The following is a 24,801-nucleotide window of genomic DNA, read 5'->3' as shown; positions in this document are numbered from 1 at the left end:
GAAAAAGAGTGGCATGTCCCATGGGGCATAAATGTGATGAAATTTTGCTTTCTAAGAGAGAGAGACTATTGTAGTCCACAAAGCACAGTAGAGACAGTATTTATCAAATCCATCTGCCTGATCTGAAAGAAAGGGTGTTATTAGTCAAAGATATAGAGTTAGAAAGTTATTTCAAAATTTTAAAACCTGTATGTTTTATATTACTACACTGTTGAGCACTCTTTGCTTATTGCAGCATTACCTGAAGCCAGTGATGTGATGGATGGGTTATCTTGTAAATTACTGACCTCTAGTGTCAAACTACTTGGTCCTGTTTCTGCAAAACTTGAACAGTGAAATTCTTAACAGCATGTCTAAGGCAGTGAAAAAGAGCCCTCTGTTTTCAGAAATATCAACAAATGTTACAGCAAAATATTTATATATATATATAAAATATGTATGGGGAACTAGTCTGTAATGAACGCTGTATATTGCACAGTAAATTAATGAAATTAGATGGTATAATTTAAGAATTTTTTTATATTTATAATTACTTTCACAGCAGTATTTGACATTATTGTTTTATCAATTTAAAAAACTTAGATCTCAAGCAAAAACCTCCCAGATCTTGAACTACTATTGTGGCCTGTCTCATAAAACCCTTTTCTGAGGAATTGCTAGTACTGAACACTGGAGAAAGTAGAGGATAAATAAAAAGTAATTTAAAAATTGACTCTGTAGTATGAAAAGATTAAGTAGAAATTATGCCAGACATGGTAACTTCAATGTTCCTGTCCTTTCCGGTTATATTTAATTGCTACTACTTATTTACCGGTAAAATTTTTTGTTGTTGTTGTTGGCTTCACATTGCTCCCATTGTGCAAAACTCAGGAAAATGGAAAGAAAAAATATAATTTTGGTTTTTGAAAATGATTTTTAAAAGGATAGAAAAATAAGTGTCTGGCTTACCTTATTTTATACTTCCCCCCAAATTACTGAATTTAACTAGGATATACTTTGCGTTGCTTTGTGAATTAGACACATCCACCTAAAGTATTTTAAAGTTATTATTTAAAGATCTGTTTTTGCTTGAAAGTTTATGACAGCATTAGATTTTTCCAGTTCCAATGGCCTATGCCATTTTATTTAATAGGAAAAATACGTAGCGTGATTACTGTGTCTTAATTTTTGCGTTATGTGTCACCTTTTTCTCCCCACTAGGTGAAGTATAAAGGAGCTGCTAAGAAAGACCTTTGCAGTTCTCTTTATCAGCAGATGCCAGCCACAATTGACAGTGTATTTGCAAAAGAATTAACACAACTTCAGAGCAAGGTACAATTTTAGAATCACAAAACTGTTTTTTAGATTAATTTTGTGACAGAATATGACCAATCTGAACAATATATTTGAATGGACACTTGATTGCCTGCTTGATTTATTTGGGTGAGTTTATCATCCAGAGTTTGTGACCATAACTTCTTAACTTCAAGAACTACTCACCTTTAAAATGTTGACAGTCTTACTTATGTTCATTAAATAAAAATTTAAAAAATGGTAGTGCATTCATCAATCTGATGAAATTAATTAGAAATCCATGGATGCAATAAGGAATTACTGAATTCAGTGACATTGCACTGTATTTATAAGATAGGTGAATCTTGTATAACAACCGTTTCAATTTAGATGTATTAGCTTTATAAAATATTAGATGCTGAAGGGAAAAAAATACTTTAATGAGTTTTAAAAGCACTTACGGGTAGCAGTAAATGTTTTTCTGATGGTTTACATACTACCACTCACAAAACATTGTATAGAATTAAAAATATGAAATCAAGTATATTGAACAGAGTGTAAAATATGCAAACAACCAGTAAAATAGTAAATTATAGTTCAATTGCCTCCAGGGGTATAAAAATATGATACCTGTAACGTAGGGAGGTGACCCTTCACTTCCATTGATCTCAGTGGAAATGGGAGTATTAGGTAGGTGTAATATGAATGAAGTTACAGATTTTCCTTGTTACTCATGAGAATTATAGCTGATAGATGGCCACGGCTTTCTGTCCACCAAGCATTTCCACATTTTTCTTGTTTTGCCTTTCTCCTCTCTTAAAGATATTAACTATGTATAGTTTAATACAGCCACTCTGTGAAGTGAATACACTCCTAAATCCATATTATTGATTGTATCTCAATACGCATTCTTCTAATGCAGTGATTTTTTTTTTTTCAAACAAGGGAAAATATTCATAACAAAAGAAAACACTGAAATCTCAGGACAGCTTGTGGAGAAATGTTTTGATTTAAAACAACGTGTTAATCAGGGCTATATTAAGCAAATACAATAACATGAAGTATATTTTAGTTTTCATGATTTGAAATGGGACATATATACCCTCAAAGCAGCAGAGTAGCTGAAATGACATTAATGTGACATTTCATTGTAAGGTGAGTGATTAGAAGAATTACAGTAGAAATAAATTGGGAATTAAACTTGTATAACATTTTTAAACCGTTAGCTTGATTTATAAAACATTAGTTAACTAGTTTGCCACAGATTTACTCCTGGATTCATTCCAAATGAGTACATTCTACAATAGTTTACGCAAATGAGGTTAATTAACATCGGTGATGTGGCAGAAAAGATAAATGAGACTATAAATGAAACCATTTGATTAATCTAAAAAACCTTTTAAGGAAAAGACTGACGTTTTAATTTGATATTTTTGAACGTTTTCTTCAATCATGCAACAGTCACAGAGAAACAAATATGCATATAGGATGAGTTATATTTAAGCAGAAACTTCTTCTGTAAAATTCATACCATCCCCTTAGGAATAGATGCATTATAAATCATAATCTACCATAAAACTTAAAGATATGCTGACACATTTTTCCAACTTGTGGTTACTGTTGCAGTGGACCTGAATTTAATGCTACTTTGAGAGAGATCCTAGGGGATTTTCTAGTGGAAAATCTTCTCTACAGTACTCAAATCTAATCCATATTGTGTCTATCACTGCGATACCTAAGTAGCTAATACAAGGATTTCAGATTTCAACTGGGTCAGGATATGGCAGAGAGGATTTCTGCTGCATCTGTCTAGCTGGGATTGTGAATTTACAGGTCATCACTTCAGCAAGAGGAGACCAAGGGTGTGCCATAGGAAGGAGAGGGAGCAGTACCGTCTGGCGATTGTGCCAACTCTCCTGCGAAAAGGCTATTGTAAGCAAAGAACTGCAGTCTGTTCCTCAGTTGTAGTAATTTGATTTTAAATAGGTGCTGATTTCCTGAGAGGTGGAAAATATGAGTATGTGTCCTCCTCCTCATCCACATTAGAACAGATTTACATCTTTGACTCCCTTTTCATGCTTCTTTGATGCAAGGTCAGGCTTGGATGCTTTTGTAGCCAGATCAAGCAGGTGCTTTCTCGCTCTGTGATGCCATGTTCCTGGCAGAATATGTAGCCTTATCTGCCAAGCAGGTGTGTCAGGACTAGGGGATCACAGTGTGGAAGAAAGAGCGCCACTAACTCTCTCTGCTACTGCCTTCTGGCACAGGACTGCCAAGGCTGGTACGCCTCTGCCAGGTGATCTCCTTACACAGGTGTGTCCTCAGCAAATGGTCTCTCCCATGACTGGATGTTTGATCATGAAATGGTGCTGCCACACTGCGGATGCCCAGCAGCTCTGTTTTCAGCCTGCCTAGATCTAGTCCAATTTATTAATTTTATACATTGTTTCACATCATACTCATGATTTAGGAACATGGAGGCAACCAGGGGAAATTTCCTTTTTCTAACAAGAAATTATTCTCAACCTACAGCTGCCCTTCACTGTCCTTTCCAGAGCAAACAGGCTGCCATATCTATCTATCATATCTATCACTTCTGCATGCATACTTTTGCATGCTAGAACTGATGCGGCAATTGTCATTGACTTCTGCAGAGCCACAACTTTGTTCGGCAGGGTTCCAGCCATACAGTGTCAGCACTGACAGGTTCTTGCTGTAATGGAGACTACAACACCCTGACGGGGTGGTTCTCCTCCTGTGGAGCTTTCTCCCCACGTTGGCTGTATTGATTTATGCTCAATTCTCTTTTCAAGATACAGAGGAAAGACTAAACCAAGACCACTTCTGCTGGATTTGCATAAAGCCCACATTTTCTCTTTTGTGTTTTATGTAGAACTGGCACAAAGATGGAAATAAATACCCATGGAGAAGGAAATCCATCTGAAATTTTGACAAAAAATCATTACACTATGGGGAAAAAAATGTTTCAGGAGAATGAAAAAGGCGTTTCATAGCCCCACATTCTTGGGTAGCTTTTATAAATTTCATTTTTTCCTCTCCACAGAAATTTTGACTGTTGCCTTCTAAATAGCTTTCTTGAGGGTGAGAAACCAGATTTTCTTCCCTCTCTCTTTTGTCATACCTGTCCCCAGGGTAAGCTAGAGAGAGCAGAAGTCCTTGTCCCCACCATATAACTTCACCCTCCTTGTTAGCCTACAAAGCTCTCGCCAGTTTCCCTGCTCCCTGTGATAAGAAAATACAGTTGATGAGAACAGTCTGAGCAGGGAGCCGTCATTTTGGTTTTCCTGAGAGGAAACGGACATCTTCTGGAAAAATTGCAATTTTCCTGTGGAAAATATTTCTGACGGTAAATTTCTGATCGTTGCTAGCTTTGTGCCAAATCTTTTTCTTGTCTGAAGACCAGTATACTGAATTCTTCCCTACGCAGAACATTTTTTTAAATAAGGTGTCACAAACAATGATAAAGGTATTTAAAATTGCTGGGGGGGAAACAACGTTGGGAAAAAAGTATGCATTTCATCACTTTTTTGATCACTTTATTTCTACTGTAAGAAGAGATTGCACTGTTTTTCTTCTTATCTGAAAAGAATAATCTAAAGCAAACTGAAGGCAGTTTAATTTTCTCCTTTGCACAGGGCAATATCTCAAATAGTAACTATATGTCAATGCCTCAACGGTATTTTCTGTTTGTTTTTAAAGATGATGAACCAAGTGAATCTTAAGCAATATTTTCAACTTCCACAGAAAATTTTGATGTTTTTCTTACTTGTGTGCAGAACCCTCCTTTTGCTTTCATATGTATCCTTTTTTACTATGATAAAGTTATATTTGTGGTTTACAGCATCATTTACAATCACATTACACATTTTCAGACTGTTTTATGTAATTCTTCATAGTTTTTTATAGTGTCAAATCTCATGTTCAAGATTTCCTCTTTTTTATGGCAGCAAGTATTAGTCTCCTGGACTTCTCTAGTTTTGCTTTACACAAATACACTGGATAATCTAATTCTCTATCTAGAGATTAATATGGCATTTTCTGTGTTCATGAACATTTCCTCCTACAAAAAACTACACTGTGGATTTCAAGTTCAGAGCTCAGCTTACTGACTCTGAAGGGAAATATAAAAATAAAAATTAAATAGTATTCCAAAACAGAGGGTCAGTCATAGTCAAGTTAAAAGAACACAAAGCCTTCCATAATCCAGCTTCCTATTGACGCACTGGTATATGAGAGAAATAAGTAAAATAAAAAATGAGTACTTACAAATGAGTTCAATCTGAAGTCATACCTACTTAAATAATTGACTTGTATTTCAGGAGTTAATAAATGGTGCCGCTACAGTGTAGAGGTTACGTCAGTGACCTATAATACTCGATGTCTCTGTAGAGTAGTTTCATATGTAGATTTGATAAAGAAAATTGTTTTGCTAAAACTTGAAAATTAACATGAATGAGAAATAAATATACGCATGCTAACATGTAAAATAATGGTTCTAAGAATACTGATGAAATAATAATTTTTTTTTTCATGCTTTCTTGGAACTGATTTACAGATCTGGGAATAGTTTGCACTGAACTGTCCGAAACTAAACTGGACAGCTATTGAACTACTCGTAGCCTGGGATCGCTTCAAGGTTACTTAAGTCAGTTAATAAGAATAATGTGAAAGGGTAGGAAGAACACAGCTGTCAAATAGCAATTAAAATATTCCTACATTAAGCTAAAGAAACAGTCATCTTTTCCCAAGATAGTGGACACTCAATTGTAATTTCTGTTAGTTTTCTCATGTTGGAAGTTGATATGCTTTTGTTTTTTGATGTCTTGGTTACATAGCCCATTCGCCAACAGGAAAACAGATGTTGAACCAGCAAAATTGCAATGTAATAAAATAGCTGTAAATCAGTATATTTTTGGAAGAAACTGTACAGGGCTGCTTCTCAGAATGCTATGAAGTGGGGAACATCTTAAAAGTGACAATGTGAAGCAGGAGTAGTAGTAAAATAGTTTTTGTGGCCTATGCTCATATAGTAATTATACTTTTTCAGGGGATCATTTGTTAGGGCTGCTTCAGTCTTATTAAAGATTATTTGCTTTGCCAATTGCAAGGTGTAATCAGCATAGGGATGTTATAGACATTTCTTTGTTTCAATTTAAGTTGTGTTTCCCCAGAGGCATGATCATGATGGATTTACACTGTATAAGGAGGTGGCACATTTTGAGCTTCATAATTTGATACTTTCATTCATATAGTAGCAGTGCAAAAAAAAAAACCCAAACCCTTTTTGTCTTAATCTCTCAGCCTATATATCATTTTGTAATCTGAGATAGCCAGGGCAGATATTAATATATTGCCTTGGGCACCCTGATCTGTGACTCAGATGCAATCTTGCTGCCTTAAACACAAACAGATACAACATTTTCTCACAGTTCTAGTATCCTGTCCTGAAGGAGTCCGAATCACCACAGTCAAGAGTTCCCATCTCAAAACTTTCACAGTATTCTTTTATTGCTATTGAGGGTTTTAGTTTCAAATCCTTCTCCTCCTGATCAGCTTTCAATCTTATTTAGTATTTGCTGTTTTCTTGGGGATCATTTTAATGCTTGCTCCTGAGAGCTATTAGAAAATGAATTTTCTTGATACTTGCTGCTTCTTCAGGCATCAGAACCTGGTGAATTTTCTTAATGTAAGCCTAAAAGCTTCTGTCAAGGATAAGTGCAAGATCAGCTTTTCAGGCAGTTTTAATATGTGAGTGTGTGTATATGTAAGTGTAACACTGTACAGTGAAAGCTGGATGAACGCCCAACATTGAGCTCAGTTTCTATTATAAAAATAAATTTGTTTATAAACTCACAATCCAATTCCATTTTCCTTTACCATGATGACAATTGAATGTAAATATTATTTTCCTTTGTGAAGCTGGGGGCTAGTCAAAATGTGTATTGTGCTAACAGTGGAAGAAATAGATGTTTGGGCTATGAGTATTTCATGTAAACCTGTTTATTTATGCACAAAATGCACAAAATTTTTTCTTTTTTTTTTTTCTGAAAACACGAAAAAATATGAAACCTTAGGAAATATTTATTTAGCTGATAGATTCAAGTGTGCTTTGAGCAAAAGGAACTTTCCCTTATGCTTTTCCCTGGCCTGTCTTCTCACCTTGTTAAGTTAAATTTTTGTTTCTGTTGATTTCTTTTTCTTCCTCCTGTCTACTCATACCTCTGCTGCAATTACAGATTCAGATAAATCTCTCTGCTGACTGTGCCTCATATATCTCTGTTTTGGGTAGAAGCTGCTCTTGTTTCATGGTTCTGGTTCCATTAGAGGAGCTTAATTATTTATTACATTTCTTCCTGAATACAAGCACACTACGACACTAGGTTTAACCCAGCTCATATTATTATACCTGCTCGGCTGAGATCACAGAAGTATAATGTTGCTCTTCTCAGGTGCTTTATAAACAAAAACATGATGCAGAGAAAGGAACTTCAGATTATGCACATATGAAGGAGCCTCCGGATATCAAGCATGCCATGGAAGTCAATAAATACCAGAGTGACGTAAGTACTCCTCCATCTGAAATTAGTTCTCTTGTTTTGGGTAGGTACATCTACTCTAGCTAACTGAGGTGAATAGGGCAGGGAATATTTTCATTTTTCATTCGCTGGTATTTTTTTTCATTAGTTGCTCTGAAGTAGTCTGGGACACGATGTGTGTTTAAAATATGCTATCAGTAATGGCACGTGACTCCTAAACTGCAGGGGAAAGCAGTTGTTATTGTTTATTAGTAGTGATTGTTATTAAGTGCTATCAGTTTGAAATAAAATTACAAAGACAAGTTCTCTGAATTCATGTGTACCTACCTGTACTTTAAACGTGTATAAAGCTCTTCGTTCACATGAATACTAGCATGGTTTCAGTGTTTTACACTGTCGACATTTGGGTAGTTCTTCAAGGGTTTTGTTTATAGGAGAGATGGGGGCTGTTTCTGCCCTGCTCTTGCACACTTTTATGCACTTTGTTCCCATCTCGTAAGTACGTATCAAATGAGTTTCAAAGAACAATTTATGACTTATTGTACAGAATCCGAGCTATAGAGTTCAGTTTGATGCCTGGCACTAGTTGATGCTATTGACCGAAGTATTTGTTCTTGTAGTTTTACTTAAATAATTTACAAATAAATTCGAGTATTTAGAAATATTTTTAAAGGTTTGGGTTTTTTGTATTGTTTTCTACAGCTGGTTATTAACTTCCTGAAGTTCTTTAGGTTTTCATGATATAAAAAGCCTAATAATAGTATTTAAATTTTTTATTAGTTTCAAGTCAGATTTGATTTCATGGCTGAGCTAGCTTATACTAGCTCAGTGCACCATTGCTAGGGGTGGAAATGTTATCAAGATTAGTGTCTTGAATTATATGAATACAACTTTGAAGAAAAATGTCTTAGGTTTTGTAAAAGGTTACTTTTGAGAAAAGTAAATTTTAGAAGATTGGCTAAAATAGTGAGGCCATTTTAAAGGGTATGCAAAACCAGTAAGAGCAGCTGACATGTAAATACCTTTAAAGTTATGATCCATTTCCATTATTCTTAGGTAAGCGAATCATGTCAAGTAGCTATGCGATTTTATAAGTCTTGTTTCTCAGATAAATAGGATATTTGTTTGCTGCTAACAATATGGAAATGAAGCGTGGGTGTTCATTTTGAATTAACTTAAGTTTACCCTATCTTCCCTACTGACAGTGTAACAAACATTCTTAGTTTATGTAGGCTGAAAGCTAAATGTCAATGTTAGATGTATATCCATGTGTGCAGAATCCTGACAGCTGGCCGCTGATTAAAAGGCTGCTGGAGAACTTCAGGGAAGCATTATGTTTGAAGAATAACTACTTCTTCTGCTGGGAAATACCTGCATTGGAACTCCCAGTGGTAATTTGCAACCTGCCTTGATTACAGAATTCCCTCTTCCTGTCAAACTCTGGCCGTCTCTGCTGTTGGAAGCATCAGGATGTCAGATTGATGGAGGGTAGGAGCTGGGAACATGAACTTCTTTCCCCATAAGCAAGAGGTTTTTGTACCTAGCAGTAGGAATGATGGTGGATTACTAGGGAGAGAAATAATATTGGGAAGAGAGGTAGGAATCCCTCTCAGAGAAGGTGGTGGGACCAGGAGGAATATGAGACAAGTTTTTGAATCAAATTTATCATGGTCTGAAGATTAGTATGCTAGTGCAAAACCCCTTCTACAGCTGTACATCACCTGCTAACAGAATTAAGGAGAGCAGGGTACAGATGTGAGAGTAAATGAAATTTAGTTGTTTTATCTTCTTTCACCCTTAAAGCAAGCAAAAAAAAAAAGGAAATGAGGGCAAACATAGGAGGGAAGGATGTTTTGATAAATGAGAACTTTTAACAGCATGTTAAAAATAATGAAAAAATATGAAGGAAATTATTTTCAGCCTGAGAAAACTTCAAAAAAAATCAAACCAACCCTCCATGTCAAACATAAAACTAACTTGTTAGTTTCATCTGCTGAAGAACAGATTCTTTCTGGTTGTTCACGGGGAGCTGCAGTGCAATGGAGTTATATCTTTATCACACATAAAGAAGCAAGTTACGTAAGTGCAGTTATTGTTCAGCAGAGTTACACAGCTCCTGCAGGTAATTGTTTGGGCACCCTGGTGAATAGCTGTGGGTTTCTTGTTTTGCAAGTACAGGTTTAATTAAGAGCCACGTGATTTTCGTCTTTGAGTCAGAGTGTGGAATAGTGAGCATCCCAAATGTGGAGGGTTTGTCTTTCTGAACTATTTCAGGCTATTTTTAGAATCACAGCTTTGAAAGTCCAAGGAAAAAGGAGGTAAACTACTGGGGGAGTAGAAGGACACAGCTCTTTTATCCACCACTCAGTACAGTATACCTATGGGAGCAGAATGCATGTTTACCTACAATGCTCTGCCAATTCAATTCAACCTTTACATGCAGGGTTTGCATCTAATAGGATTAGGATGTGTTTAAGACTATTTACTCAGCCTTAAAATAAGGCTGACATTTATACTCAACTCTGTGAAATGTGCGATTTCCTTTAAAAATTAAGACTGTATTCAACTTAGAATACATTGGTGCTGACATTTTGAAACTGTCATGTGCTGTAGGCCTTCACACCACTTTGAATACCATTAACACTCTGTATAACTGTGGGCTGAAGCTGCATAATAGGGAAATACTGTAAAATCTCCCGAACAATGTGATCATGTATAAGAAAAATATTTTCTCTTCCTCATACTTAGACTGAAGAAAATTGATCTCAGAAGAACAAAAGTGACTTTTTTAATGATAGGGAATTTACTTGAAAAACTATTTAAATACTACATAATGCTTGAACGAACACATTTATCCAAAACAGACTACTTTTCTCTATAAATTGTGTTTTGTGAAGTCAGTGTTAATGATGTGACTTTGGCACACAAAGGCATTTGGAGAAAAAGTGAAGTAGGGACCGTCAGCCTACTTTATGCCTGTCATTTACCTGATGTCAGTTGGCTCGTCTAGAAGTTTCCTAATTTAGGACTAAAATTAGGTGGTGGCTCTTAGAAAACCATCAGGTAACAAAGTAGTGGTTCATCTTACGTGTGGCTGAGGATCGAATGGATGGAAGAACGTAACTAAACAGTGAAATGACATGACAAGTTTCTAAAGCAAAGAAAACACTTGCTGCATTGTTCCTGGGTAGAAGCTGCCCATAGCATTTGATGAAGATACTCAAAGCTGTGGATCAGTTTTGCCTGTTCCATGACCTGGTCCATCACTGGGCATTATGAACAGCAAACCAAAGTTAAGTATTTGTACAACAATTTATATGTTCTGCTCAGTTAATATTATTGATTCTCCTCACAGCATTACATTGCATTAAATAAGGAAACGGTGTTCTGATTTTACAAATAAGACACCTGCAATAGACTCATCTGTAGACATTTAAAAGGCAGTTTGCAGATCTGAGGTTGGAGCCCTGGTATCTTCTCCCTTATGTATGAAACAGTGCTGCTTTTAAAATGTTAGTTGATGGTTGGGCAAACTTTTTGTGTATATGTTTTCTCTTTGAAGTCTGTATGATGTCAGTAGTGGTAATATATAATGTTTCATTGACCATCTAAATTTGAATATTTAAGAGGTCTGTATTGTCTTAGGCGTAAGCTTTTTTCATGTTCAGTATATTGTGCAGTCATAATCCATTAAAAATACATTCTTTCTGATAAGACCAAATCAGCAGATCTTTAACTTGATGTGCTTAAACACCATCAATAACAAACTAAAATGTTGATGTTTGTTTTGATGCAGATCTTGTTAAAGCCAAGCTTCTCCTGGCTCTCTGTTCAGCATCTGCATTAGAAAAATCACCTTTCACTGACTAACTTTCTGCTGACAGTGGTTGTCAACAGCAGGTCCCCCTGGACCACCTCCAACCGGTGCTGAAAATTGTGTTTACTCCTGAGGTAATTGGGACCAATCAATTTTCAAGCCTGTTACTGGAAAGGATGACTGCATCAATCTGCAGTTGGGCCAGAAATGTGTTCGTGTCTTCTACACGAGCTGGGAAACAGTTTTCAACACCATTTGAGGTGGGATCAGAAATGCTGTTGCTAATGATGATTGTCACCAGCTAGTCATTTTTTTAGTGTTGATGGACCCCAAGGTGCAGATGTGAGAAAAGGGGGCAGAGACACACCTGATAGGCCCATAGTTAGTGGACTTGCAGCCCTTAGAAAACACTAAGCAGGGGTGAGCAGTTAAGAGACAAATTCTTTTGCAGGTAGGTGTGCCCAGCTCTGTGCTGACATCTGTGTGTGCACCTCAAGAGGGCAAAATGTGTTCATAGCTGCTTGTGCATGTTTTAATAATTTATTATATATAGCTTGGAATAGTTTTGGAATTGGAATAGGGGAGAAGACAAGACTGCAGGAAAGGTTTGAGTCTCTTAAACCTATGTGTGCTTGGGTCACCATGTAGCAGAAGCTTGTTGATTGACAACCTGAGGTGTTTTGCAGCCTTGTTAGAAATGTATTTACTTTGCAGCATTGTAGTGCATTCCACTGCACTGGCACCATCATGAAAGGTGAAGCATCTTCAGGACCACCAGCTGGTGTAAATAGACTGGCACACTTATCCTCAGTGGACCTTATGCCTTTTTATAAGAGGTGGAGATGTGACCCTATTACAATTAGTCTACTAATTATGAGCAAGCCCTGAATGTTTTCCATGCGTTCTGAAAACTACTGGCAATTCAGACTGTGTAATCACATTTGGGATTAAAGATGAGAAATGGCTTTTGTTCCGATTATAATTGTTTTCTAAAAATATTAATAGAATCATAGAATCATTAAGGTTGGAAAAGACCTCTAGGGTCATCAAGTCCAACCTTTAACCCAACACTACCATGTCTCCTAAACCATGTCCCAAAGTGCCATGTCTACACATCTTTTAAACACCCCCAGGGATGGCAACTCTAAACAATGTGTAAATACTTTTTATTGTAATTTCAAATTGGGGTAGAAAAATCCTTTAAATTTAGTTACTATTTGTAACGTGCTAGTTGCAACCTGAAAACTAGAGATGGTATAGTTTTTTCCCACTTTTGTCCAAGCTTCTTACTTGTATTTCACACTGGTCTGCTGTAACTCTCCATTTAGGTCTTTCATTCTCAAGCTGTCAGTATCTCATTTACTGTTTCCTATGCAAGGCCAGTTTGTACAGATGTTTTGTAGACCTATGGTCCTCATAAAAAGGAGTACTTCTTGAGCCTTTGGTGATGTTTTTTGGTAGAGCCTGAGCAATCCTTTGGAGTGAAGGTGGAGTAAGGGCATTGTGTAATGCCTGGAGGTTCCAGCCAGGGCTTGAGCCTCTTGGTAAGGGGCTGAACCAACTCAGGAGAAAATATGTCCCCTTCCCTGGGTGCTCCTGCTGTTTCCTTTCTTTTGTTGCTTGACCAGGCTTCGTTTTCTCTTCTCCCCTCTCATAGGCTTCTCTGCTTTCCATCTTCTCGGGGCCTATGGGTACATGCACCAAGCTGGTTGCTTTACCCTGTCTACATCTGTTCCCCTGCTCTCCCAGAATAGCTCTGGTTTTACTGTTCTAACATAGCACTATTAAACAACAACAAAAAATCACTAGATGGAATAGAATAGCAGCTGTGTAATAGAGGCCAGCCCCCTGTCCCAATGGGAAAGGGTCAGCATCCAGGGACTGAGGTTATTCAGGAAATGGGAAACATATTTTTTCTTTCTTTGGCCTACCTCTGACAAACTACTGTTCAGCTGCATAACATTTTTATTCTCACCGGAGTATGACAAGCTGCAGAATGGAGCAAATATATATTGCAGACATTTGTAAAATGCTAGATGACTTTCCTTCAGACATAAGTAATAGGTATACTGGTTTAGGTGCAGGAAGAATAATAATTCACTCAGGAAAAGCTATAGCAATTGGCCTTGCATCTCATATAATTGAAAATGGTGAAATATAAAGGACTGTCACTGTCTTATTCCCCCCGCCTTTCCCCCTGAAATTAACCACAATCCATTATTTTATGTACTATATGATCATGTCATTTGGGAGCAATAAGTGACCACATTTCCTCAACTTTATCACCACTATTCTTGATTCTCTGTTGTTAAATTCACTCCATTCCTAATATCTATTTTGAGCACATATGCTGGCCTTTAATTTGCAATTTACATGGATGATAGGGTGCCATTCAGAAACCTGTTTCTTCTGCCTTTGTGGTTTTCACCTCACCTCATGTGGTCATTAGGATGAACAGCATATAATTAAGTAAATTCATGTAAAGCCCTGAATTGCAAATGCTTGTCTGTACATCTAGTTTCTTAAAAGATTAGAGGAAATCTAAACCCAGCCAAAACAAAACTTCCAGTGGTTTTAACAAGCTGTAAGAAACAGTTCATATTTTCTTGGTAGGTGATACTTTGGGCTGTATTAATCCAACCCATTTATTTATTTATTTATTTTATCAGTGATTACTCTTGTACATCACTCATTGTAGGTTAAAAATTAAGATCTGTTTGTGGGCAAGCAGCCAACAGTGAAGCGAGTGAAGCCTATTTAGCTTGTCTACTTAGCTGAAGCCATATGGACGCAAAATTACTTTCCTGTTGCCTGTAAAATATTTGCCAAAAAGTAAGATTTTTTAACTTTTCTTTTTACAATAACACTTGTACAAATTATATTTGTTGCTGGGTGCTGCAGTTTGAGTTTGCTGCATTGTACCCAGAGTAAAACTTTACATTGGAAATAGGAGCTAAATGTGGAGGTTATAAGTGAAACTTGAAGCTGAAGACTTTCTTGATGGTGAAATACAATCTTGAGAGGTTGATTAACCTTGTTAAACAACAGAAGAAAATCTAAAAGGCTTCCAGTAAAGCAGGAATTATTCTGATACTTTATATTTCCTGTAGACTTTATTTTATGTTTTCTAACTTTTGCCTGAAACTTTAATTTTTCAGACACTTTTGAATACCAGGGATGATTTTCTTAATCATTCAGAATAATTCAGTAAGACAGCTCTTGGAAATCAGCTTAGATTGGCACATGTGCTTCAGCAAGGGAGAAGAAAAAGTCTACAGACCCTGGAGAGGGAGAAGGATAACTTGTGGTCTAAGAGCTCTGTAAAGTCCCTGAGGTCTATGCTGTTCCTGTGATTGCTTTGCTAAATGGAGAATGTTTGGACTCTCCGACCTGTGGTTTAGCCTTCTGGCCAAAGTTTTCTGAGCCTATTCATTATAGTAGTGGTTTTTGCACAAACAGAAATATTGTCTTGTACTCCACATGCTGGAACACTCAGCCTTCTTGTTCCCATGATTGTGCAAAGGAGCAGATAAGTGGAGTTGTGGGGAGATGCTGGGTTGGAGTTGTGTCATTGAATTACATACCGGCTACACGGCTGCCTATTGCTGAGAAAGACGTTCACTGTGGTAGAACTACAGTTCCTGTTCAGTGCAGCTGCAATCTGCTAGGCTGAGGTGCTCAGTATCATAGCGGGGGAGTTTACATTAAGAAAGGGTACAGCATAGAAACAATGCTGTACTCTTAGAAGTCCTGTGAAATTTAATGATAAAACCTAATACTTAGGTCTTTGCAGCGCTTTCCTTTTCTTCTGTGCTTCTAAGCAAAACCATTTTTCATTTTAATATTGTATTTTTTGCTTCTGAATTTCTTCCTTATCCTGTTAACCTGTGTGTGGGTCTTACTAAATAATCCCTGTCAAGCAGGACTGTGTTGGAATAAATTAGGCAGAGTTCTATTGAATTTGATGGCTGAGTTGATAGGTCATTCAAAGATTATTTATAAACTTAAATAATTTTTTTTTGTTTTAAAATAACTTGTTCTTGTTTTTTTTTGTTTGTTTGACAGGTATTCTATAAGAAGGATGTGCAAGATACTCATAGATACACTGAAGTGCTGAACAGGCCAGACATAAAGATAGCAACAGAGATAACAAAGATAATAAGTGATGTATGTTCTCCTGTTACTCTATTTGTATTTTAGGCATGTTATTTTATTTATTCCAGTTTCAGTCAGATTGTTCAGAATGCTGCTGAAATTCTCAAATGTTATGAGCAGAAAACCTGCAACCCCAAATCTGATATGGAGGTTTGATTAAAAAACCCCAAAGCCAACAACCCCTCCCCCCCCTTGCCTGTTATAGTACAAAGTTATGGGTTTCTTCTATTCTGCCGTTGACAGTATGACCTTTGCAGTTTTTGACCATTGATCGAACAACAGCATGAAGCTTACTAAAGTTGATTTTGTTTCAGCTTTATTCGTGATAAGCATTTTTGAAATAAGCCATATGCTATACTGCACTTCAGAAGACATACCAGGCCTTTTTTCACCTCAGTATAAGAGAAGGCTCACATCCCAGGACTTCCCTTCCTCCTCCCATCTTGGCCAGCAGTGACAGGGAAATGCAATTCCCCACTGTCCTTCTGAGAGCTGTGCAAACATGCTGGCTCTTGCATGGGGTCTCTCCTCCCTGAACTCCCCTCTCAAATTCTTTTCCCTCCCACTGTGACATTTGCTAATGGATAGGTCAAGGAGCAGTTTAAGAAGCAGCAATGTGTGATGCAGTTTAATATTTTATTGTAGATAACTCAAACAATACATATCTATCAGAAGTCCTGAGCCAAGATTTTAAATAACTGCTGATAGTTTCATGTGAGACTGACTAGGAATCTATGGAGAGACAGTTGTAAGAGACCTGATTTGCCTTTTGAATATTCAGGATTTTCTGAAAACCAAGAACTTCTTCCAAGTCTTATATTCAACACCTGAATTTACTAATTGCTGTTGAAGTCCCCTTTGATTCAGAGTGGCTTTGAGACTTTTATTTCTCTCATTCTGTTGTTATGATGTGTCCTTGCTGATTCACAGTGCTTGAGTAATGCAAGAAGCCTATTTTCGGCAATGGGTAATTTAGTCTGTGATATCGCAAAGCACCTATTGTCGATTCATCTGTGCTGTTTTCTAATGCATTGTGGAAAAAAATTGCAGCAATTTGCATGGGAGGCAGTTCAGCTGGAAAGATCACGTAACACCAGCCCTGTGGGACTAATTCCGCTCTGTTACACCATTGCAACCTCACTGACATCCAGCAAGATTGCAGTGGTAAAACTGAGAGTGGAATTTGACCTTACATTTCAAAAAAGCTGCCCCTCAGCCTAGTTTTGTTTCAAGACTAGTTTCAGCTGCTACAAATAATCTTGTGTAAACTGCAGACTGTTGTAAGAAATGCTGAGCCCCAGTAACTCATTCTGCCTTGATTGGGAGAACAATATTTCTCAGGCTTAAGCTATGCATTTGGTTAAAGTTGAATTTTGTGAATGCTGTGCATTGTGTTTACAATAAATAGATATTATGTTGTTAAGGAGCTGAAGCCTGAGAAGGGCTTTTTTTGGAGCTGATTAGAACAGCTCTGAAAGTAGTGTCAATGCAGATAGCTAAATGAGACTTTTTCTACTAGCTTTAATGCTTACATTTCTTTTGGTAAAACAAAGCAAACAATTTAACAGTGATTCATATTCATTTTTTGTAAGGCTGAGTACAAGAAAGGAAGGGGAGAGATGAATAAGGAGCCTGCTGTGCTTGGAAGACCAGATTTTGAACATGCTAAAGGAGTTTCAAAACTGTTAAGCCAAGTAAGATCCTCTGTCATTTTACAATGACTTCATTCAGATATCTCGTTCCTAGTAATGCAAGAAAATATTTAGGTTTTTAGATTATTATCTCTAATTGCATGAAGATTATGTTCTCAAACTCTTTTAATACAGTATTGCAATGACCAGTAAATATAAGATTCTTAGGAAACAGAATATACATTTTTATGCAAAAATACAATGAACCTTGACTGTTACAACTCGTCTTTTGTGGAGATGGTGTATATTATACAGATTATCTAGGATTTCTAAAATATTGACTGTATGTAATTTAGAGGCAAATTTTGCTACTTGTTCAGTTTGAGTGGAACCTTACCCTGTGATTAATCCCACTGAACTAACTGGGGTCTTTTGTGTAACTGCTTGCTAATGTGAGTAATGGGATCTGAATTTGGCCTGACATATAAACCACCCGCCTACCTTCCCCCTGAAACTGAACCTTTTATGTTCTACTTTCTGTTATATATTAACCTAGGGGAAAAAAAAAAAAACCAAAAAAGAAGAAAAATGGAGGGATTACATTAGTCCATAACTAAAAAGAAAGCTGAAAACACAAATATTCCCTCTTTTCCTCTTATGAGTCTTTACTCATAAGGTCTACCCATAAGATTCGACTCCAGATCATCCTGACATTGTGAGAAGGGATTTTTGCCGGCTAACCTGTTTTTTTTTCTCCTTTTTTTTTTTTTTCTTCTTCAGGAGTAGTTCTTTAACAGTGCCTTGCATAATCCTAGCTAGTAATCCTGTCAGGCTGCACTTAGAGCTTTTGTAAACCCAGGAACAAATTCAGCCCTCCTGTAGGAGGAAGATAACACCCTTTGATTGGAGAAGGCTGTGTCAGTCTTCCCAGAACTACAAAAACCCCCAAGTGTAGTAGTGTATACACTAGAACAGTCTGAAAAATCAGTGTTGTGTAACAAATACTTGTGATTTGGCTAGATAGTAAACATCACCTGTAGAACTAGGATAAAATGAGAATAATGTGTCATAGATAACAAGATGCAAAACAGTGCAATGTCTGCTTGCAAGAGGTTGAGCTCCTTTTGCTGTCACCAAACGTTGTCCTTGGATATCTGCAACATGATTTCCTGTTTCACACTGAACTGTCATTAACTTTTGAAGCATTAATACTGCAGAAAAGGAAAAAGAAGAAAATACGTGGGGTTTTATTGCTTTGTTAGTGATGTGTGCAGAATTAAAATTAGTTTGTGTTTTCCAAACAGATATCTATCTTTCATTTTGTAATGGATCATGTGCTCATTCCTCTGCTGATGGGCAAGTCTGCTAAGAGATTCTTTTGTGTTTAGCATTGTGCAGGCTTGGAAGTCAACCTGTGCTTTCTAGGAAGAGCTAGTGCTACGCTGCTGTCACTTATAGGAAAGGGAGCTGCCTGTCATTTAGCAAACATCTTTAGTGGTTTTTAAAAGTGTTCGTATATAAATTTACTGTGTGGTATCCTTTATTTCTACTCAGTGGCTGTCTACACACTCCTTTCCTTGCAGCCTATTTCAGAATCTAGTGGGCTTGCAGCTGCCTGTCACCACAAATGGGACCAAAGTGGATCACTTTCCAATAGCCCTCTCCATCTCACTAAGCCTGGCACCCCTGAGGTTGTGGCCAACAATCGCAACAAAAAAAATACCAGCTGGATCATGGCATCTTGCACGCTGGTGCTGAGCCAGCTGTATCACAGGCTTCATCAATGCACTTTTAATTTCATTTTTGTTAGATGTGCTTTTCCTGTTGGACAATGCGTGCTGCATCTGCGAAAGCCTTATAACAGAGTCTCTTCACCGCCATGGCCTGGGATGGCAGCAGTTCCAGCTGAGATCCTTCTGCGGAAGAGAGCATTTGGTGTGCAATTTTAACTTCTCTAGAGAGTTCAAATAGTGCAGAAGGTGTGGCAGGAAGAGAGGAGCAGTTGACAAAATGAAGCTTGCTTACAGTTTTATTTGCAAAGAAGATTCTTACTAAACTTTGGTGGTCCAAACTCTGCAGTCACTGCACCTGGATCTAGGTTTTAGGATCCTTCTTTCTCTCGTCCTCTTCTCACTCTACACTTTTCTGGCTGCTTGCAATGTGTGTGATGGGCCATGTACTTCTAGAAAGGGAGGGAGTGCTTCAACTTGACACTCCTCTGCCAGTCATCTGCAGACAGCAGCATGGAGTCTGTAAATAACATGCTGATTTCAGCAGTGGGGAGGTGCACTCAGCAATTCTCCACCTCCTCCGAAGGAAAGGCAATGGCCATGAGTTGTCTAATGTTTTTATATATTATTTGAATCATCATAACACTTAGACACACTGATCATAAATCAAGAGCATAGAAAAATGAAGATGACCCCTGTGTCCAAAGAGCAGGGTGGTGGGGCAGGATGAGGAATGCACCTGTGCTGTCGAAGAGGAAGAGCCCCTAATGTTGGGTCAGTCATGTCAGTCCTCTTCGTGCAAGGATTGTGAAGCAGGCTTGTAACAATTACGAGATTTAAAAAACAGTAAGGTTAATGATCTCTTTATTGTCTCCAGACTTTCTGGCTTTTAGGGTTTCAATTTGTTTCTCAGCAAATGGGAGCTTTATAAACTTTTTGTGCTGAAAGTTGATAATGTCCCTTAATAGCATGAATCTGTAAGCTGCGACATGCAAAGAAATATTAGTTATTTGACCCTCACAGCAAATTTGCAAAGTTGACAATTCTGATGGATGTAATGGGAAGAGAGGATGATAAAATGTTTTAATGTGGTGCATATGGGTAGGTAATTTAGGGAGTATAGAGAACAGGAGCAAGAAAAGGTCAGGCAGTGTGGGTGTAACGAAGGGAGAAAGCAATCAAGGCAAGCAGGAAGGCAAACAAAGTGAAGAAAATCGTGTTAATGTTTGACTGGCACTCAAGGCTCTACAAAATCAGTGTACCAGTGCTTGCTCTCTCTCCCTGTCCTCCTTTTTTCCTTCTCTTTTTTCCCCCTACATTTTTTTATTTAACAAATCTTTTGACAACAGCAGCAGCAAAAATAATAGCTCCCAGGACTAGTATATTTACCCACAGCACGTGGTAACCCCTTTCTGTTGATTTTTAAACCAAATTTAAAACAGAAAGTGTGTTAGCCCTTGTGAAAACATGAAGCTTGTCAATTTGCTGGATGTACATTGTATAATTTGGGTTATTTTTTGTAACAACAAGCTCTTGCTTATGTCTTCTTTATGTCTTCTAATGTATTTTATTAGCTTTTTCAGAGAGCTGCTGATATGAAGTATTCCACTTATGGTGTTCAATAATTGATTTTATGATGAATAATTTTGGATATTTGTATTTTATGCTGGATCTGGTGCTTATTGTTTCAGGGATAAAACTGTTAGACGTAAAATGTTTTTCAAAACATACCTTCTAAGAGATTATATGTAACAACACCAGGAGCCTAGGATTTTCCCAGTCTTCCTTTTCTTTAAATTCTGCTAGTGCTTTTAGCAACCAATATTTTAATTTAGCTCTTCGTTTATGTTACATTTCCTTCAATATCTATGTGCTCTGACAGGTTTTTCTTTTTTTTTTAATATGTTTTCATATGGTCATGAGGAAATGCTTTAGCTGCAAGTGTCTGTTTCATCCTGGGATCCCAGTGGTTGAATGATTCAATTTTTGTAGTTTCTTTGTAAATCTGAACAGTGGGTGATGTCATCCACTTTTGAAACTGAACACTCCCTGTGTGAACAGCTTTGAACTACAGATTTGATTTAGGAATGTTGCTGCAAAGCTTCAAAAGACATTGCTCTGTCCAGCTGCAATTCTGACTTTTATAGGTTTTGTGCAAGGCCGATGAGAAGTTTGTTTATCCAGGCTTTATTTAATTCCAGTTTGGTTTTTCAGGGATGTTGTTGTGTTAAAAGCCTGCAAAGTCTGATCTTTCTTCAGCGAGAATTAGACAGCAGCCTACACGCATTTCTTTTAAATTAACCCCCACTAAATGCCCTCTAAAAAAATAAACAAACTTAAGACTTTAATTAATATGGTAAATAAGTAGCCATCATTTTAAACCCTCATTAAAGTAAAGCTTTTGGTTAAGGATGAAACTTGTAGATAAGCTTCCACTAACAACTGTCATTTCTACTCCCACTTTTTGTTTGCTCTTCCAGCATTGTTATAGCATTGTTAAGACCTTCCCCTTCAGATGTTTTAGAAAATGCTGATGAAGTATTTTTCCTCCTTGTTTTTAATCAGAACCCTTTCTCTCAGGTGTATTTTTCCCCTTCAAACTGCATTCATAACTTTCTCATGTTCCAAAGAAGAGTAAATACCATGTGTGTTACTTCACAGTGACTCATCCATGGGCTTGTTCTTCTTTCTTCTCCCTCTTCCACCCCACGCGTTCTTTCAAAAGGGAGAAGGAAACAGGAAAATACCGATAAAAGAGAAAGTGAATGTGTGCGTAGCTTTCAATGAGATTAATCCCCTATGACAAGTCAGAGTTAAATTACTGCTGGAAGTTCTCTTGAGATACTGCCAGGGTCATCTGATATTATTGTGCGGCCTCCATTTTGCCCCAGAGTGACATTTGCGGGGGTGTTGGGGAGGAGAGTGAAGGCAATAAGCAGAGCAGCCGGACAAGGCAGCAGGGCCTAGAGGTACTGAGACATCCCTCACTGCAATGGGAACATCTGTGGTTGGATTTGTGGGCAGTATCCTTAAATTTGGGACCCTCCTGCACATTGTGACCAGGACACCAGCCCTGTGAAGACTGGGTTTGCTGGGTCCCCCTCTTTCCTTTGGTGGCAGTGATGTGATCTGAAGTGACACTAACAAGGATTTATTACTGGAATCTCTAGATTGAAATGTATTGCTAAAAAATCTTTTAAAAAATGGCATGAAATGGCTGCGGCTGGAAGATGGCAAGCCAGTTGCGAGGAGAGATCTCTTTGGCGCTGATGTTTTCACACTTACCAAGAATATCAAGGACCATGTTGTACATTTGGTCCACGTGCACAGTTTGAGGCCATTTGCTGGCTGGGCAGAAGACATCCTGCAGTAGCTGGAAATTTAATCTCTTGTGCATGATGTTATGATGAGAGCTGATGCCCAAGGAGTAAAAGAAAATTTAGCTCACCATGCTGACTTGATCCCTGGTTTTGGAGGCTTTCTGAATCATATATTCCAGCACTGCCTGATTTGTATTAGAAGGCAAGTTTTGGATACACCTTTTAAAAGAGAAAAGTCCTCTGATTTATTCCTTCACTGCTTGTACAGAAATGTGGATTTGCCTTTGACAAAGGCAGTGTCTTTGTATTCAGATATATGCTTTTGCACTTGATCCAAAGCCAAGGCAAATATCAAACAATACGAACCAGATGAATCTACCAGAAGGCAACAGATACTCTTTTCTAGAGTTAGTGTGAAAGACTATGAAGTTCATTATGTGTTCAGATAAAGGTCTCTTAAAAAGTAACAATGTTTTAGCATTCCCTTCCGTTTAAAAATTAACATAAGTGCTGGAATCATAAGGTAGTTCTTGAACATATATGGTCAGTTTCTGTTTGGGTGGCTTAGTTTTGTTTTCTTGTTATCCTGATTAATGAAATATTGGGCATTGTGGCTAAACATAATGAGGCTGTGTAAGCTAAACCATGTTGAGAGTCTTTTGAGGCAAGGAAGAACTAAAAAAGGAAAAAAAAAATCTTCCCACAACTAAAGCTGAGAAAAAAATAATTTTTGAAGGAGATTGTTTGAGGTGGTTTAACCACTTTATCAGACATTCATGTGGGAATAGAGAAAAAAGGAGTAAGGAAAAAGCCGTGTATTTATTTAATGCAGAGTGTGGTAAATGATAATGGATGTTGCATAGGCTCAGATATCAGGTGTCTGACTAACATTCATGAAAGCAGCATAATTCAGACTGAACTTTATTCTCTTCCATTATGCCCAGCTGTTGGAATGAAGCAAGGCATGTGTGCAAAGTCTCCAGATGTTTGATGATCATGCACAAGGCGGGCAAAGGAGAGAGATTTACAGCTTCTTCGATTTTGTATTTTCAGATTCTGAATTCAGTTCTTCAGCATGTTTTACGGGATTTTTGTGATTTTATTTACTTTTAATGCCATTGTCTCAACATTTATGTTTTGCTCATTTCCTCTTACGTATCTTGTCATTCCCCCTTTTTCTTTTGAACAAGAAGAAAAGACAGTGAAAGTGATGGCAGACAGTAATTTAATTATGCTTTCTAACACTGTAATGAGGTGGATATTGTCCCCCAAGAAGGGACTATACTACAGATAGATTCCTCGGGGTCTCATGGGAAATTTCTGGCAGAATTAAGAATAGACCTGGGGGCTCTGGTGATAGACGAGCACAGAGCAAGTGACATATGGACCTGGAAGTGGGAGGGTGACCAATTGGGAGGTTTGAGTGTGATTTCCCACTTTCAAGTGATTGAAAAATTTACAAGTGATTTATTTTACAAATTTTACAACTTATTTGTAAGTTTTTCTTTTATTAAAAACACATTTTTGATGTTAATTATGAATCGAATGATTCTTAGCAAGTAGATTATTATTACTAGTCAAACAGTTCTGCTTTATTTGATTACTCAGGTGAGTCATATGGTTTTGTTTCTCTTTCGTTTTTGTAAATCCTTCAGCACCAGTAATTGCATATGACAATCTTAAAATTATTTTTTTATTTTAGTAAAATTCAGATACATAAAAATTACTTTGAAACCAGCACAAGACAGTCACAGGTGTGGCTAAACTGAGCTTCTTGAACATCGTCATTGTTTAAAGATTTATGGATAAGGCAGTTGCCTTTAATAAGCTTCTTTGTAGTCTGAATTTTCTGTGCCTTCTTTAAGTGCTGCATGTTAATATTAGATATGTTTGTTCTGGTGGAAGGTGAAATACAAAGAGCAGTTCAGTAAGGAAATGAAGAGCCACCGGTACAATCCTCTTGACAGTGCTTCCTTCAAGCAAGCACAGATTGCATCCACCTTGGCAAGTGATGTGAGTGAATTTGCTTTGTATTTTAACATGCATTTATATCCTGAAAAGCCTAACATTTGTTTTCAAGCAGAATTTCTTTTTCCATCTTATGAATTACTCTAAGCAGCAGTCTCTGGTATACATTGTGTCCGTATAGCAGGTACAGCATGTTATCCATTTCTTCCTCTGCTGCTGACAAAGCTCTTCTCCAAGGCCCAGCAGTTTTTTGTAACCTTTTTCGATGAGATTCATCTTGCTTAACTTTGTGTGTCAAAAGGTATGAGTGTTTACTCTCAGCTAATTGCCTTGTATTCAGTCCCTTTGTTT

At 37.4% G+C, this 24,801-nt stretch overlaps 1 protein-coding gene across 10 annotated transcripts in view; it reads left to right on the top strand.

Annotated features, from left to right (window-relative positions):
- The window catches only part of NEBL (nebulette), a 273,257-nt gene that overhangs the window by 184,964 nt on the left and 63,492 nt on the right, over window positions 1-24,801 (top strand). For 8 of the 10 annotated variants that reach the window (XM_064444759.1, XM_064444761.1, XM_064444760.1 and 5 more), the window contains 5 exons: window positions 1,201-1,311; window positions 7,743-7,853; window positions 15,712-15,813; window positions 17,394-17,495; window positions 24,388-24,495. The exons of the other annotated variants lie outside the window; for them this stretch is intronic. In XM_064444759.1, coding sequence (XP_064300829.1) covers window positions 1,201-1,311; window positions 7,743-7,853; window positions 15,712-15,813; window positions 17,394-17,495; window positions 24,388-24,495 — 534 coding nt within the window. The remainder of the gene's footprint in view (window positions 1-1,200; window positions 1,312-7,742; window positions 7,854-15,711; window positions 15,814-17,393; window positions 17,496-24,387; window positions 24,496-24,801) is intronic. 10 annotated transcript variants of the gene reach the window in all.

This window comes from Phalacrocorax carbo, chromosome 2 (genome assembly GCF_963921805.1).
Source record: "Phalacrocorax carbo chromosome 2, bPhaCar2.1, whole genome shotgun sequence".
NCBI classification, from domain to species: domain Eukaryota; kingdom Metazoa; phylum Chordata; class Aves; order Suliformes; family Phalacrocoracidae; genus Phalacrocorax; species Phalacrocorax carbo.
Note: the sequence above shows the minus strand (reverse complement) of the source record. Positions and strands in the feature narration are given on the sequence as shown.